We start from the raw sequence: 15370 nt of genomic DNA, 5'->3' as shown, positions 1-15370 counted from the left end.
CAAGAACGAAATCTGGACAAAGACGACCCAACATAACAACGACAACACTATGATTTCCTTCTCTTATGCTTATGCTTCACACACCAAAGCAAACACCAAACCAAGCAAAGCTCTTCTCTTAATTCTCACTTGATCTCACAACCCAAAAACTCTTTCTCTCTTTCTCTAAAGGGCGACAGCCACATGCTTTTCTGCCACAAAACAACTAGGGCGTCGGTCTTTTATAGGAGAAATTTAGGGTTTTCCCAAAACCCGCTAAACCGGCCGATTTAAAACTAAACCGACCAACCCTAGAATTTTTGTTGGTATGGACCGACACCCACCTATTCAGGCTCATGATGTTACATTATGTATATGGTCAAATTTGATAATATTATGTCTATGCATTTATTTATTTATTTTTTACACAAAACTTAATTGTGATTATAAAATACTACTACAAGCAAAGTTCATTTTCTTCTAGTCAACAAAAAAAGGACTAATTCCTATTATATTAGTTTGACTACAATAAATGTGCATCCAGTTTTAAAAATTTGACTGGTAACAATGTTTTTTTAATGGGCTTTATAGGTAAGTAATTTAAATTATGTTGACTAGAATCTTTTGTTTGGTGACTAGTAAAACAGTAATTTTTATGTTGCATTATAATTACTAGTAAAAGTGAAAAAGATAACATCCACTTACACTACAGTGCATGTGTTACTAAGAAATGTATATTTAACAAGTTCCAGTATTTCACGTATATTTTATTTTTCTAGAGGAAGATAAAACAGTTGGCTTAAGATGGTTCGAGAAGAAAATATTAGCTCGGTAATAAATATTAAAACAACTTTGAATTTCATGTAAATTTTTACTGTTATTTCTAATTTTAATTAATATATAATATTAGATACAATTTTTAAATTAAAATAATTTAAATTACAAGAAACTCAATGATTTTGGATAAATCTTTCAAGTCCAATGGCTGGAAAACGATGTATCAATTATGTTCATATAGTATTTTTTTCTTTCTTCCGGCCTCAAATCATAAAATACTTTCTTTTTTTTTTTGCTTCCGGCCTCAAAAGCTCTTCGCACAGCTCTTCTATGTAATGCTAAGATCATTTTTATCGCTTGTTTTCAAATTTTCTCAGACCATAATATTTTCTGTTTCTCTCTCCTACTTTATTATATCTTTAAATAGGTAGAAGCTGTGTAAGAAACTGGCCATGAAGCTCTAGCGGTTTCTTCTATTGAAAACGTTTCTCATGCAAAAAAACTTCCAGAACTACTTGAATTTACCGATCAATTTCAATATATACAGTGCAATTACCTTTTGATTATATTCTAGCACCATTATATACAGTCGGAAGACATAAAATATCCCCTTACGATCAAATAAAATTTAATAATTTAAGTAATAACCCGAACACATTGATTAATACACTTGTGAACCCCAAATAATTGTTACAACTTAACCCACAAATTATCTCATTAGTCACAGCTCAAACATTTGATTAAAAATGTTCCCATTTTCTTTTGTCGGCAAATATAACTAATCCTTAATTAAGACATGATCATCATTAGAAAAAGAGATATAATCGATTTAACTAATCCTCTTTTATGATCATGCGGCGGCCAATTCTTCAACAGGAGCACTACTCTCGAGCTTCTTGATGACCAATTTGTTGTTTGGCTTGTCAACATCTAGAAGAATAGTGTCTTCCTCTGTGAACTCTCCCTTCAAATTTTTTGAGGATATCTCCTTCACTATCTCCTGAATCACTCTCTTCACCGGCCTTGCCCCATTGTTTGGCAAACCCAAGCTGAGCAAGAAGATCCACCGCTTCTTTTGTGTACTCAAGTTTTATTTTCTTTTGTTCCAACAAATTTTTCACTCGTCTCATCTGCACAAAATAGTAACATTACATTTATACCAAACACAAACCAAACTGGACCAAAGCCAAAACTCAATAGCCTAGGCCTATAACCCAATAAGAGAGGATTTGTATTGAACAGTAGTGTGTATATAAAGTAAAGTACCTGAAACTCGAGGATCTTTGTTAATTCTGTTAAATCCAACGGCTGGAAAACAATGTATTCATCAATCCTCTTCATGAACTCTGGCTTAAAAGTTTGTCTTGCTAACTCCAAAGCTTGTTGCTTCATCATCTCATAAACTGCTTCTTCTTTTTTTTTTTTGAATAAAATGTTAAATTTGATTCAACAGAAAAATAGCGTTTGTACAACTAGTGCAACATGTACATTAAACTGGGGTTTGAAAAAAACAGAGTATTATAGTCTAAAAGCTAGGAAGCTTAGAAACGTGAAGCGAGCCAAAGTTGCAGATCCTCGTCATAACGCCGATCACCACTTTTTTGCAAAGCTAAAAGCCGGTCTCGCATTTGCCTGTCAATGCACTTGATCAGCTGAGCAGCGACATTGGCGTGTTCTCCATGACTCCTACCATTCCGCTCCCGCCAAATTGAATAAAGTGTAGCTTGAAACACATAGCGAGCTATAAAACTCTCCACTCGATCTTGCCAAGGTGCAGAGATAGTTGTGAGGATGTTACCTGTTAAATATGTTGTTTGGTATATTTTGTTCAATGTTCTGTTTTTTTTTTTGTTAAGATAAATCCATATTTATCGATATCAAATTTATATAATCCCCTAGAATGCATATATTTATTAATGATAATCAAACTTTGTGAATCCGGTTTCGGTCTAACTAGACTAGCCCCAATACCAAACGTTTTCCGGTTGCTTCAGGTTCACTTTATAAAATGTTGTGGTCATTGTCTTCTGATTGGTAAAGAGTAAAGAGTAGTAGTAGTTGTTAGTGTAGAGAGACACAACGAATATGAGTAGTAGTAGTAGTAGCTCCATGGGGATGTGTTATCAAGTTGACATAGAAGCGGACATTAAAATCTTGTGCTTTCTTCTTCTTTTTAGTACTTTCCATTGATATCTAGATCATCTTCAGAAACCTTGAAAGCCCTATAAGCTAAACAAGTCTTGGCGTGTGTTCTTCCCAAATCTGTTTTGTTGCAATTTACATGTGTCCTTATCTTGTATATCTCATTCAAAATTGGTTGGTTTTGTTTTAGTTTTTGAGAACTTTGATTAATATCGCTTTTCATCTCGTTCATATTTTTTTTTGAGAATTATGAAAAGGATTTCTCGCAATACATATGTCTCTGAGCTCTCTACCTTCAATTTTTTTTGTTTAGTGCTTTTTTTTCTTATATTTTGATTATGCATATTAGTTGTGTTAAGGTTGACAAATGGTGGGTGGAAAGAAGAAAACCAAAGAATGTGACAAAGTGTCGGTGGATGAATAAATGTTAAGGCACTTAAGAAGAACCTTTGTTATTAAAAATAATTTATATAACATATCTTCATCCACTGACATTTTAATTTGTCATATATTTTTGTTTTCTTCTTTCTACCCACCATTTGTCTTTCTTATCACAAGTAATATCATCAAAATATAAGAAAAAAAAAACTAAATAAAAACTGAAAGTAGAGAGCTCAAAGATAGATAAATTGCAAAAAATCCTAGTCATAATTTTTTTTTTAAAAATGAACGAGATAAAAAGGTATGCTCATAAAAGTTCTCAAAAACGGAAACAAACCAACCAATTTAGAATGAAATACAAGATACAGACACCTATAAATTGTGAGAAATACAAATGTTAGGAAGAACACACGTCATGGTTTGTTTGGTTTAGGGTTTTTAAAGTTTCTGAAGATGATTCAGAACATCAAGGAAAAGTATATATAAAAAGAAAAAGAAGACATAAGTTTTGAGTTTTAGTTAAAGTGTATATAAAAAGAAAAACAAGACATAAGTTTTGAGTTTTAGCTACCTACACAAACTACGTACTACTGCTCTTTACTCTTTACCAATCAAAAGACAATGACTTTACTGTCACTAACCTTGTAGTGATACCACATACCCAAGCCAAGAAACATGACCGAAACGCTTGCTTCCATATCCAAAAAAGCTCAGATCTTTCAGTATTTATCCACTCAAATAAAAAGAAAAAACTTATTAATACCAATCTCAAATTCCTGTTTAACCAAATAAATTGTTATTGACAAATATTAACCTCTTTGTGGGGCAAAATGGCTTCGTAAGGTCGAATATGTTTTTTTTGTACTGTGTTGACTCATATTTTTTGCCTTACTACTTCTCACATGGACTTCGACCAGTTCATTTCCCTACAAATAATCGAAACTAATTATCAAACAAATTAAGCATGAAAAATTATGTTAGCTTTAAGATCATAACAACAACCAAACCTCACGTTATTGAAATGATGACAAAGAAACAAAACCAGATAGATAAGAGCTAGGAATCTAAATAAAAAATAAAGAATTAACATCTTTTTTAAAAGGATTTCCTCATAAAGATAATACAGAAACAACTGTATCTCCGACAAAAACCAGATTTTAAGACAATACTGAACAGTCTAAACTGCAAGTAATATATGTATAAATGAATCCACATGATATAATATGTTGAGGCATATATATATATTAAAAAACGATCCATACCTTGGTCTTGTGATATAACCTCTTCTGTAGAACTCAAGCTATGGTTTCTTAGATTTGCTATATATATTCTGTAAAGATATATTAGTGGAGGCAAAAACGTTCTTATATGTAGAGTTATATGTTCTCTACTCACTTATTTATAGAAAAATAAGGAATAAGATGAAAAAGAACATAGTTATTTTCTCCAATCAAACCAGCAGATAAAATATCTTAATTAAATATATTAAATATATTTCTTTATTTTTATTAAAAAATTATTGATAAAATGTTTAACTTTAGTTTAATTTATTTTATTTCTTTTATGCTGGAAAATTTGAAATACTATCATTTGAAATGGTCCTGTGCGACATTTAAAATACCGTTAATATTTATCTTTTTACTAAATAACTAACTTATTTATAATTTAGATAAATATGTTACTATGAAACAACCGCCACCATTTTTTAATACCCCATACTTATTAACTAATTTCTCCAATCAAAAATCATGTCAGAAATAAATAAACTAACCACCGAAAATCCAACTCAAATGATCATTAATAAATTAACAAATAAGCAATTAAAGAAGATGTAAAACTATCAGTAATCTAAAATATCCAAAACAAATAACCAACAACACGAAACTAAGACCCTAGATGATCCCCTCTTCCTTACTATGATCTCATGGTCACATCGCTTTCTTTGTCTGAAACAAAAAAAAAAAGAAACTTAAGTATTATCACAAATACTTATTGAGGCAATCCACTCATCTACTGAGTTATACAAGCAATTAAGATTACCATTAATAAATCAAAATAATCAATCAAACCAGAGCAATGAGAACACATAGCACGTCTACAAGTTGTTGGTGTCGATTGACACCCACCATTTCTGTTGTTCGATCCCACCTCCCAAACTTCCTTGATATCGTGCTGGTTTCTACCAACATCCTCCCATGATGTCAAATGACACCGACACAAACTCCACCATGAACACGGGCTGGTGTTAATTGACACCCACCCTTGATGTCAGTCGACACCAAACCGTTTAACGATATACCGAGTGATCCTTGACGACAGATCCTTCACCACTTCGTTCTCCCAACGAACAAACAAACACAAGCAACCATACAAGGCCAACCAACAAAAACACATAAACAAAGGAATCAATCCACATATATCATAGAAATAACAAATTAAGTAATTTTAACGCTTAGATAAGCTATTGTCATACACTCACCTCTTAACAAGAACAAAATCTGGACAAAGACGACCAACATAGCAACAACAACGCTATGATCTCTTTCTCTCACACACCAAAGCAAGCACCAAACCAAGCAAAGCTCTTCTCTTTTCTCTCTCATTTGATCTCAAAACCCCAAAACTCTTTCTCTCTTTCTCTAAAGGAGGCAGCCACATGCTTTTTTGCCACAAAACAACTAGGGCGACAGCCTTTTATAGGAGAAGTTTAGGGTTTTCCCAAAACCTACTAAACCGGGTGATTTTAAACTAAACTAACCAACCCTAGAATTTTTGTTGGTATGGACCGATTCCCACCTATTCAGGGTTCAGACTCTTGATGTTACACTATGTATATGGTCAAATTTAATACTTTTGCTTTTGGCTTTACATTTATTTATTTATTTATTACACAAAACTTAATTGTGGTTATATAAAAAAATAATACTCCAAAGCATAATTCATTTTTTCTAGTCAACAAAAAATGACTAATTCCTATTATATTAGTTTGACTACAATAAATGTGCATCCATTTTAAAAAATTTGACTGGTAACAATGTTTTTTATGGGCTTTATAGGTAAGTAATTTAAATTATGTTGACTGTAGAATTTTTTTTTGTGACTAGTAAAACAGTAATTTTTATGTTGCATTATAATTACTAGTTAAAGTGAAAAATATAACATCCATTTACACTACAATGCATGTGTTACTAAGAAATGTATATTAAACAAGTTTCAATATTTCACCTATGTCTTGAGATGGTCCCAAAAGCAAATATTAGCTCGGTAATAAATATAAAAAAAAACTTTGAATTTCATGTGAATTTTTACTTTTATTTTTAATTTTAATAAATATATAATATTAGACACAATTTTTAATTAAAATATTTCAAATTACCAGAAACTCGATGATTTTGGATTGTTTCAAATCCAATGGCTGGAAACAATGTATTCATCAATTATGGTCATATAGCACTTTTTTTTTTACCTCTGACCCCAAATCATTTAATACTTTTTTTTTGCTTTCGGCCTCAAAAGCTCTTCGCATAGCTCTTATATGTAATGCTAAGATCTTTTTCGCTGAGAAACTCTATAAGTATCTCATAAATATTATTTTAATGATTTAAAAAATTTAACCAATAGTATAGAACCAAGTATTATATGATTTTTTCAGCAAAGTTTTCAGATTTTCTCAAACAGTTATAATTCTCTCTCCTACTTTATTATTTTTTTTATTTTTTTTATAGGTAGAAACTTGTGAGAAACTATTATTTTAATGATTTAAAAATTTTAACCAATTGTATAGAATCAAATATCATTATGATTTTTCAGCAAAGTTTTCAGATTTTCTCAAACCGTTTATAATTCTCTCTCATACTTTATTATTTTTTTTATTTGTAGAAACCTGTGAGAAACTGACCATGAATCTCTAATAGCATCCTCATCATTAATCAAAATGTGGATGTTTTTAGAAACAAAAATAAATTAAAAAATAGGAACAGTAAAGATCTTGTGTCTTCTCAACAATTTTTAGACCATGATCTTTACTGTTCACCCACTAAAATTTGTTTTTCTTCTTATTTATATTCATATCTTTTGAGGTGTCTTTAGATTTTTAAAAGAATTAAAAAAAAATGTTTATTGTGTTAATAGAAAAAAACTCGTGTCTCAAATATTTTCATACCTTTAAAGACACCTTACCTGTCACAATCTCATAGGTCTGTGTTTCTAATTTTGTTTTTTGATTTTTTTGATTTTTTGATTGTTTTCTTCCTTCTCTTTGCAAACGGTCACACTCATATTAATGAATAATGGAGGGGGAAAACTAATAAAAAGCCAATGAGAATGTTTACATTAAATTAATATTAATTAAAGTTTAAGACACTTATTACAGGATTACCACGAGGATGGTCTAACTGTTTCTTCTATTGGAAACGTTCTCATGCAAAAAAAAACTTTCAGAACTACTTGAATTTACCGGTCAATTTCAATATATACCTTTGTTGGAAAAAAACAGTGCAATTACCTTTTGATTATATTCTAGCACCATTATATACAGTCGGAAGACATAAAATATCCCCTTACGATCATATAAAATTTAATAATTTAAGTAATAACCCGAACACATTGATTAATACACTTGTGAACCCCAAATAATTCTTACAACTTAACCCACAAATTATCTCATTAGTCACAGCTCAAACATTTAATGTTCCAATTTTCTTTTGTCGGCAAATATAATTAATCCTTAATTAAGACATGATCATTATTAGAAAAAGAGATATAATCGAGCTTTTATGATTATGCGGCGGCCAATTCTTCAACAGGAGCACTACTCTCGAGCTTCTTGATGACCAATTTGTTGTTTGGCTTGTCAACATCTAGAAGAATAGTGTCTTCCTCTGTAAACTCTCCCTTCAAAATTTTTGAGGATATCTCCTTCTTCACTATCTCCTGAATCACTCTCTTCACCGGCCTTGCCCCATTGTTTGGGTCAAACCCAAGCTGAGCAAGGAGATCCACCGCTTCTTTTGTGTACTCAAGTTTTATTTTCTTTTGCTCCAACAAAGTCTTCACTCGTCGCATCTGTACCAAATAGTAACATTACATTTATACCAAACACAAACCAAACTGGACCAAAGCCAAAACTCAATAGCCTAGGCCTATAACCCAATAAGAGAGGATTTGTATTAAACGGTAGTGTGTATATAAAGTAAAGTACCTGAAACTCGACGATCTTGGATAATTCTGTTAAATCCAACGGCTGGAAAACAATGTATTCATCAATCCTGTTCATGAACTCTGGCTTAAAAGTTTGTCTTGCTAACTCCACAGCTTGTTGCTTCATCATCTCATAAACTGCTTCTTTGCTATCTTTATTGTTGCGGGAAGTCTCAAGTATAGGGTGTGATCCTATATTAGACGTCATTATTACAAAACAGTTTCTGAAACTTACGGTCCTCCCTTGAGAATCAGTTATCCTCCCGTCATCTAGTATCTGTAGAAAGATATTGAAGACATCAGGGTGAGCTTTTTCGATCTCATCAAACAGAACCACCGAGTAAGGTCTCCTCCGAATAGCTTCAGTTAACTGCCCACCTTCTTCGAAACCAGCACAACCGGGAGGTGCACCAATGAGCCGTGAGACTGAGTTTTTTTCCATGTACTCACTCATATCGATCCTCACTATCGCGTTTTCAGTGTTGAAAAGGTAACCAGCAAGAGCGTTGGCAAGCTCGGTTTTACCAACACCCGTTGGACCCATGAACATAAAACTGGCTATTGGACGGTTAGGATCTGAAAGTCCAGCTTTTGAACAACGAATAGCATTTGCTATTGATTCTACAGCCTTGTCTTGACCAACAACTCTCTTGTGAAGCACTTCTTCCAAGAAAACTAGCTTTTCTTTCTCTGATTGTTGAAGGTTTGATAGTGGGATACCCGTCCACTTGCTTACTATCTCTGCTATGTGAAGATCGGTTACCTCTTCTTGGAGCAGTGACTGTTCAGTGTCTCCGGGATTGGTGAGATTCTTCTCAGCTTCTTCTAACTGGCGTTGGAGGGACATTAGTGTTCCATACTTTAGCTCAGCAGTACGGTTTAGACCACATTCACGTTCAGCGGATTTATCAATCTGTAAAACATAGATCATGTTTAGTTGTTCATTAATGTTAATCATTTATATCACAACGTAAGAAACCACCACAAGTACTACAACTACTATATACATACGAAGAAACTGGTCGAACGTTTTGTTTTGGTTTCTTATATTTTAAGAATTATATATAAGTATGATAGTAACATAATAACCCATAGTGTGGAAATTTACCTCTTCTTTAAATGAACGTAATTTAGTAATGAGAGACTCCTCTTCCTCCTTTTGCTTGCTGAGTTCTCTCTGTTTATCCTTGAGTTTGGTCAAATCATTATCCATTATCTGTAGAAGTTCTTTAGAAGCATTAGCATTATCCCTTTTCAAAGAATACTTCTCCATCTGCAGTTTGATCACAGCTTTGTTTATTTCATCGAGTTCAGTTGGTTTCGAAGTGGTCGAAACCCTCAACTTTGAGGCAGCTTCATCAACAAGATCAATAGCTGAAAAACAAAGGAACTTTATCTTTATATACAAAACAAAACCATTTCCCAAGAAAAACATGCCAAGATGGAATCAGAAGAAGGTGTAAGTTTGTATACCTTTGTCTGGTAGAAAGCGTTCAGTTATATAGCGGTCTGCCATAACTGCTGCTGAAACAAGGGAACCATCTGATATCTTAACACCATGATGTAACTCGTACCGCTTTCTTAACCCACGAAGAATCGATATAGTATCTTCAACAGATGGCTGATTACAAAACACTTTCTGAAACCTACGTTCCAGAGCTGGATCTTTATCCATGTATTTGCGGTATTCGGTCAGCGTTGTTGCACCAATGCACCGCAGTTCACCTCTTCCAAGCATTGGTTTCAAGAGGTTGCTCACATCCATCGAATCACCTTCACAAGCTCCTACACAAGGATAATACTAATAACATCAGTCAATTGGTGAGCCAATGGTGCATTTAGATATGGTTTACTATAATAAAAAGGTCACCTGCACCAACAAGAGTGTGGATCTCATCAATGAACAAGATTGTCTTTCCATTAGAAGCAGTTACTTCCTTCAGTATTGCTTTCAACCTTTCCTCAAATTCTCCTCGATATTGTGTACCAGCAATTAGTGCACCCATCTCAAGAGATATAATCTACATTAAAAAATTGAACACTTTACAAATCTTGCTCTCACCCTTTTGAGGAGAAAAGTTAAAAAAAAAAAAAAAAAAGTGATTAACCTTGTGATTCAAGAGTGGTTGAGGGACATCTCCTTTTACAATTCGTTGGGCCAACCTGAAAAGGTTAATACATCTCAGTACTACAATAAGTTTTGAGAGATATAAACACAAGCCTTACCCTTCTGCAATAGCGGTTTTGCCTACACCGGGTTCACCAATGATAACGGGATTGCTTTTTGTCATCCTGCATAGTATTTGGATGCAACGGTTTATTTCATCATCACGTCCAATGAGAGGAGGGAGTTTTCCTTGTTTAGCCATCTCTGTTATATCATGTCCATACGTTTCAAGTGCGTCCTTTTCATCATTACTCTACATATAGAAAAAAAAAACTTATATAATAACCACCCTTTTCTAAATGACTTAATGAATTAAAATGGACAACGAACCTGATCTGATTTATCAGAGAAGCGGCGCATAGAAGGGAACTGGAGAGAGAGAGGTAACAGTTGGCCACGAAAAGCGCCTTGAGTGACCGAAGTTATACCGTCTCCAGAAGCTCCAATGAAAGGATTTGGCCGGGAGAAAAATGAATTGGGAGAGGAACGCGAGCTGAATTGAGCACAGGCAGAGATAGCGCGACAACGGGGGAGGAGAGGTCTTGAAAATGCATTGTGTGCTTTTATGGCTGCAGAAACAGACTTCGACAATCTTCTGGACGCCATATGAAGGTGAATTGACCAAGGAGGAGCTTGGTTTAGTGTTTTAAAAGAGGATGTTTTAGGAATGCTTGGAGAAGAAGCAAATTAGTGTTTGGTGAAGAAGCAAAAGCAAACGAGTGTGTAATAAATATTCGTACATTTGTTAAAAAGGAAGCGTTTTTCGAGTAGAAATAGAAAGTTTAAAATGAAATAGAAGAATATATCAGAAACCTTTATTTTAAAAAAATAATATCAGAAACATAAAGAAAATTTCATTTTGTAACTTTTCCAATTAATCGTAAGAGCAAAGAAAAAGAAAAGAGAATATTTCAATTATAATGTTTCTCTGATACTAAAATATCATGTAAAATCCTAATTTGATTGAGAAATAAGTTGTCAATCACAAAAGATAATGCATATATCATCAGTTTTAATATATTTTGTGCCAAAAGTTTTAAAATTGGATTAATAAAGAACAGAATGAATATGGGTTTTTCACAAATAAATCGACAATCCAGAACGATTATAACAACCATTTTTCTTTTTCAAAACAAAATAAAATCCATATAAATAAAAGAGTCATAGGGGCGATTGAGAAAGAAAGAAAGAAAGAAAGAAAGAAACAGAGCAAAAAGCCGCCAACGCAGTCGCAGAGAGAGAAAAAAAAAACAAAAATAAAAGAGTCATTGTTGACTTGACTTGTATCAGTTTCATGCGAGCTCGCCTCTTATTTTACCTGGAAACACATAATAGTTTGGTTAAGAACATCCAAAAAGACAAAAACCAACCCGAATTAATAAATAAATCATAAACTTAAACCCTAAACCAACCTTTTGTGTATGGTTTTGATGTCGTCCCTCATATAAGAAGCTCCAAGGAGGTAGTCATTGGTGTAGCTTCCATCGATGGTCGGAATACAAAATTTGCCATCAACGGGATAAGTCTTCCCATCAAACCATATTCCAGAAATGATCTCCTTCCGAGCTGCGATGATCTCTTCGTCTTCTTCTGATGTGTCCGCAGCCACCAGCCTGTAGGAATAAACTTTCTTCTGCTGTCCTCGACGATACGTCAGCTCTATGGCTTGTCGAGCAATACAAGTGTTGGAGATGACGTCGAGCATTAAAACCCTTGTTGCACCCGTAAGAGCCATCTGCTCATTACATGCTTTGATTGACACAAAGAAGATTTTCGCATCATGCGAGTTGTTGAACTGATTAATTGACATTTCACGAGCAGAAAGGCTGGTGTCACCTTTAATCATGAAGGTTTCTTTGCCATCTTCCCAACCTTTATTCTTAGCCACAAGCCTCTGGAGAAATATCAATGGGATGACATATTGGCTCACGACAATAATCTTCTCATTTGTATAGTCGCATAACTTCACCAAACCAAGGAAGAATTTTGTTTTTACGCCATCTGTTTCGTCGATTGACTTGATAACCTCATCCATCTCATCTTTTTTAGGGGGGGGAAGACCTTTAACCCGATCTGAGAAAGCATTTAGCACCGGGTGAAGCGTGATTCCGCTCAAGTTAGAGGATGTTTTGAATCCCTTCGTTTTGGATTTTTTTTCAGCCTCCCATGCTGACTTTTGGCTTAATGTCGGTTTTAAGACCACCGTGAAGTCCATCAATCCCGGGTCTTCACGAAGGAACTCTCCATTGTGATTGTAAATGATCTTGTTTGTCAACATCCTTAGTTCGGTTAAGTAACCAATCTTGACTCCATGATCAGAATCTTGACTAAGCAAAGCTTCCTCCAAATCCATTAAAGGTTGATCATGAGTGTAAGATTCAACCTTCAAGAACTTTGAGAGCTGTTTCCCAGCTTGGTTATGTCTCAGGAACTCAGGGAAAGCAACATCAACAACGTTGAAAACATCCTTTATGTTGTTATGGTATAACGTGCTAGTGAGTAGAATCTTGTTTCGCGTTTTGATACGAGCAACATCCCTAAGAACGCCCATCATCTCGTTCTTGGGATCAGTTCCTCTGTCGAAGATGACCAGTGAAGGAACATTCACGAGAATACTCCTACAATCTTTTGAAGCTTCTACTTCAACACCACTGCTCTTAAACACGATGTTGGAAAACTGCTTGCCGCATAAGAAGATTATACTCCGGTTACACATCCATCGGTTTAAAACCTCTAGTTGCTGAGACCTGGTATGCGCCTTGGCTGAGTAGAAGTCTAGCAGCATTATGTCATTCACCTTCATTTCATCAAACTTGCTCTTCCAAAAATCAAACATCGATTTGGGAAGCACAAAGAGAACTTTACTATCTGGATGCTTCGCAAGGTAACCATAGATGAAATTGATCAGCAAGAATATCTTTTCAGAAACAGGAGCTTGAGCTAGAATGCATCCATTTGGGTTTTCCACAGCCAAATTGTTGCAGAAAAAGTTGAAAATCTCCATGTGACGAAGATTCATACAACTTTGGTGCAACGGGTGAGGGTAAATGCCAGTTCCTAAACCCGGGTTAACATCTTTGGAGCTATCCGATCCAAACCCGGGTGGCAACGGATGATCCTGATCGTATAACAAATTATATTGAATAATAGTCAATAGGCAATATCTAATCAAACAGTTTTGTTTTGTTTTTGTTTTTGTTTTTTAATGTGCATTGAGCTTACAGTCAGAGCCTTAACTGCTAACTCAATTGGTGATTTTTCTAAAACCAAATAGCTTTTTGAACCATAAGAAAAAACATTCAAAAACTCGTGAACTTGGTGATAAAACTATACAAATTACTACGTTTCATATATTTTTTATATTAATTACGTAAAATGTATATATTATTTTTAATTTTATATATGATAAAATTAAAATATCGTAATCATCTAAAAAGAATATATTAAGACGTAATTAAATATTTACTGACCTTGTCAATGGTACCACATATCCAACAAACATGACCAGAACCTTCCTTCCATATCCAAGAATGCTCACAATCTTTCGGTATTTCTCCACATGTCTACATGAAGAAAAATTCACAACAATGATCAGTATCAATCTCAACCTTGCGTTTAACTAAACAACTCTTGCCAATGACAACAAATGATAAACCTCAAATATGTTTGAAAATGGTTCATCTTCTGGCCAAACAGTTTCATTCAGGTCGAAGATGGCTTTTTTTTTGTCTTTGCTCTTATTGATTTCGACCAATTCATTTCCCTACACATAATAAAAACTAACTCAGCAACAGAAGACTTTCACTACCGCATAATTCTTATATATAGAGATATGTACACTTACATCTGAACAAATATTGTTGTCTAGCCCTTTACTACTGTTACCACCTCTGCTGCTACCATCAACCATGACATGTTTAGATGAGCTTCCCATTGTATGATTATTAGGTCTATCATTTTCCGAACTCACATCTACGATTGGCACGTCCACTACTCCATCGACAGCTTCGTCCAAAATGGCTTTTCCTTTGTCTTGACTTATATTTGTTTCTTTATCACTTCTCGCATGAACTTCAACCAATTCATTTTCCTATGCATGCATACGAAAAGTAACGAATAGAGTACCGAAAGTCTGTTAGATTTTAGATCATAACAACAATTAAATATTTTGTTATCCCCAAATTTCTTATTACATAGAAATATGTACACTTACATCTGAACGCAAATCATTTGCTAGCCCTTTACCATTGCTATCACCTCGGCCGCTACGCTTATTATCTTCCAAGTTAACACGCTCAATTGGTACGTTGAAAGCATGAGCTACAATATCATCGCAACCGCTTCCATCGCCTTTTTGATTTTCTGGTGTCCCAATGTTTATCTTTTTGTTGTCGTTTTGACATAGGTCTGAACATATAAAATAGAGTGATTATTTGCATCTTTTTTCAATCTGTAAAATATAATTATATGGCACAAATCACTTAACAAGCATTATCATAATGGCCTCCCACATATTTACACAAATTTCGCATGTAAGAAATTATTATCCATAGTATTGTTGACAGACAAAACAATCAGATAAGCTCCTAATCAAATTTTAGACTATTGTTGACAGAAAAAATAAAAAATAAAAAATCAGATATATAAGAACAACATCGACGACTCTCTGAAATCAAAAATAAAGAGTTCAAAGGACATCTATTTCCTTTTTTTTTTTTTTTTTTT

At 33.9% G+C, this 15370-nt stretch overlaps 2 protein-coding genes and 1 long non-coding RNA gene across 4 annotated transcripts in view; all 3 read right to left on the bottom strand.

The window, feature by feature from the left end:
• On the bottom strand, positions 1412 to 5921 carry LOC104703029. Of its 2 annotated transcripts, none has more exons than XR_754120.2 (5): positions 5320 to 5921; positions 4542 to 5225; positions 3921 to 4205; positions 2023 to 2554; positions 1412 to 1886 (listed from the first exon to the last, which is right to left on the bottom strand). It is a non-coding gene; the product is annotated as an uncharacterized LOC104703029 (long non-coding RNA). The 2 variants fall into 2 exon arrangements; XR_754122.2 differs by having other exon boundaries at positions 5406 to 5921.
• On the bottom strand, positions 7905 to 11251 carry LOC104705033 (chaperone protein ClpB4, mitochondrial-like). Its single transcript, XM_010421025.2, has 8 exons — positions 10976 to 11251; positions 10705 to 10898; positions 10587 to 10641; positions 10349 to 10499; positions 9952 to 10263; positions 9587 to 9852; positions 8480 to 9391; positions 7905 to 8343 (listed from the first exon to the last, which is right to left on the bottom strand). The coding sequence occupies exons 1-8, from the start codon at positions 11249 to 11251 to the stop codon at positions 8059 to 8061; spliced, it is 2451 nt and encodes an 816-aa protein (XP_010419327.1). The 3' UTR covers positions 7905 to 8058.
• Positions 11960 to 15370, bottom strand: part of LOC104705031 (protein CHROMATIN REMODELING 35-like) — a 5006-nt gene continuing 1595 nt past the window's right edge. The window contains exons 2-8 of the mRNA XM_010421024.1: positions 14859 to 15052; positions 14490 to 14735; positions 14301 to 14408; positions 14116 to 14208; positions 13480 to 13763; positions 12058 to 13392; positions 11960 to 11963 (exon numbers count right to left, since the gene is read on the bottom strand). Of these exons, the coding sequence (XP_010419326.1) occupies positions 11960 to 11963; positions 12058 to 13392; positions 13480 to 13763; positions 14116 to 14208; positions 14301 to 14408; positions 14490 to 14735; positions 14859 to 15052 (2264 nt within the window). The remainder of the gene's footprint in view (positions 11964 to 12057; positions 13393 to 13479; positions 13764 to 14115; positions 14209 to 14300; positions 14409 to 14489; positions 14736 to 14858; positions 15053 to 15370) is intronic.

This window comes from Camelina sativa, chromosome 7, assembly GCF_000633955.1.
Source record: "Camelina sativa cultivar DH55 chromosome 7, Cs, whole genome shotgun sequence".
In the NCBI taxonomy this organism is placed as follows: Eukaryota; Viridiplantae; Streptophyta; class Magnoliopsida; order Brassicales; family Brassicaceae; genus Camelina; species Camelina sativa.
This window is presented reverse-complemented; position numbering and strand designations above follow the sequence as displayed.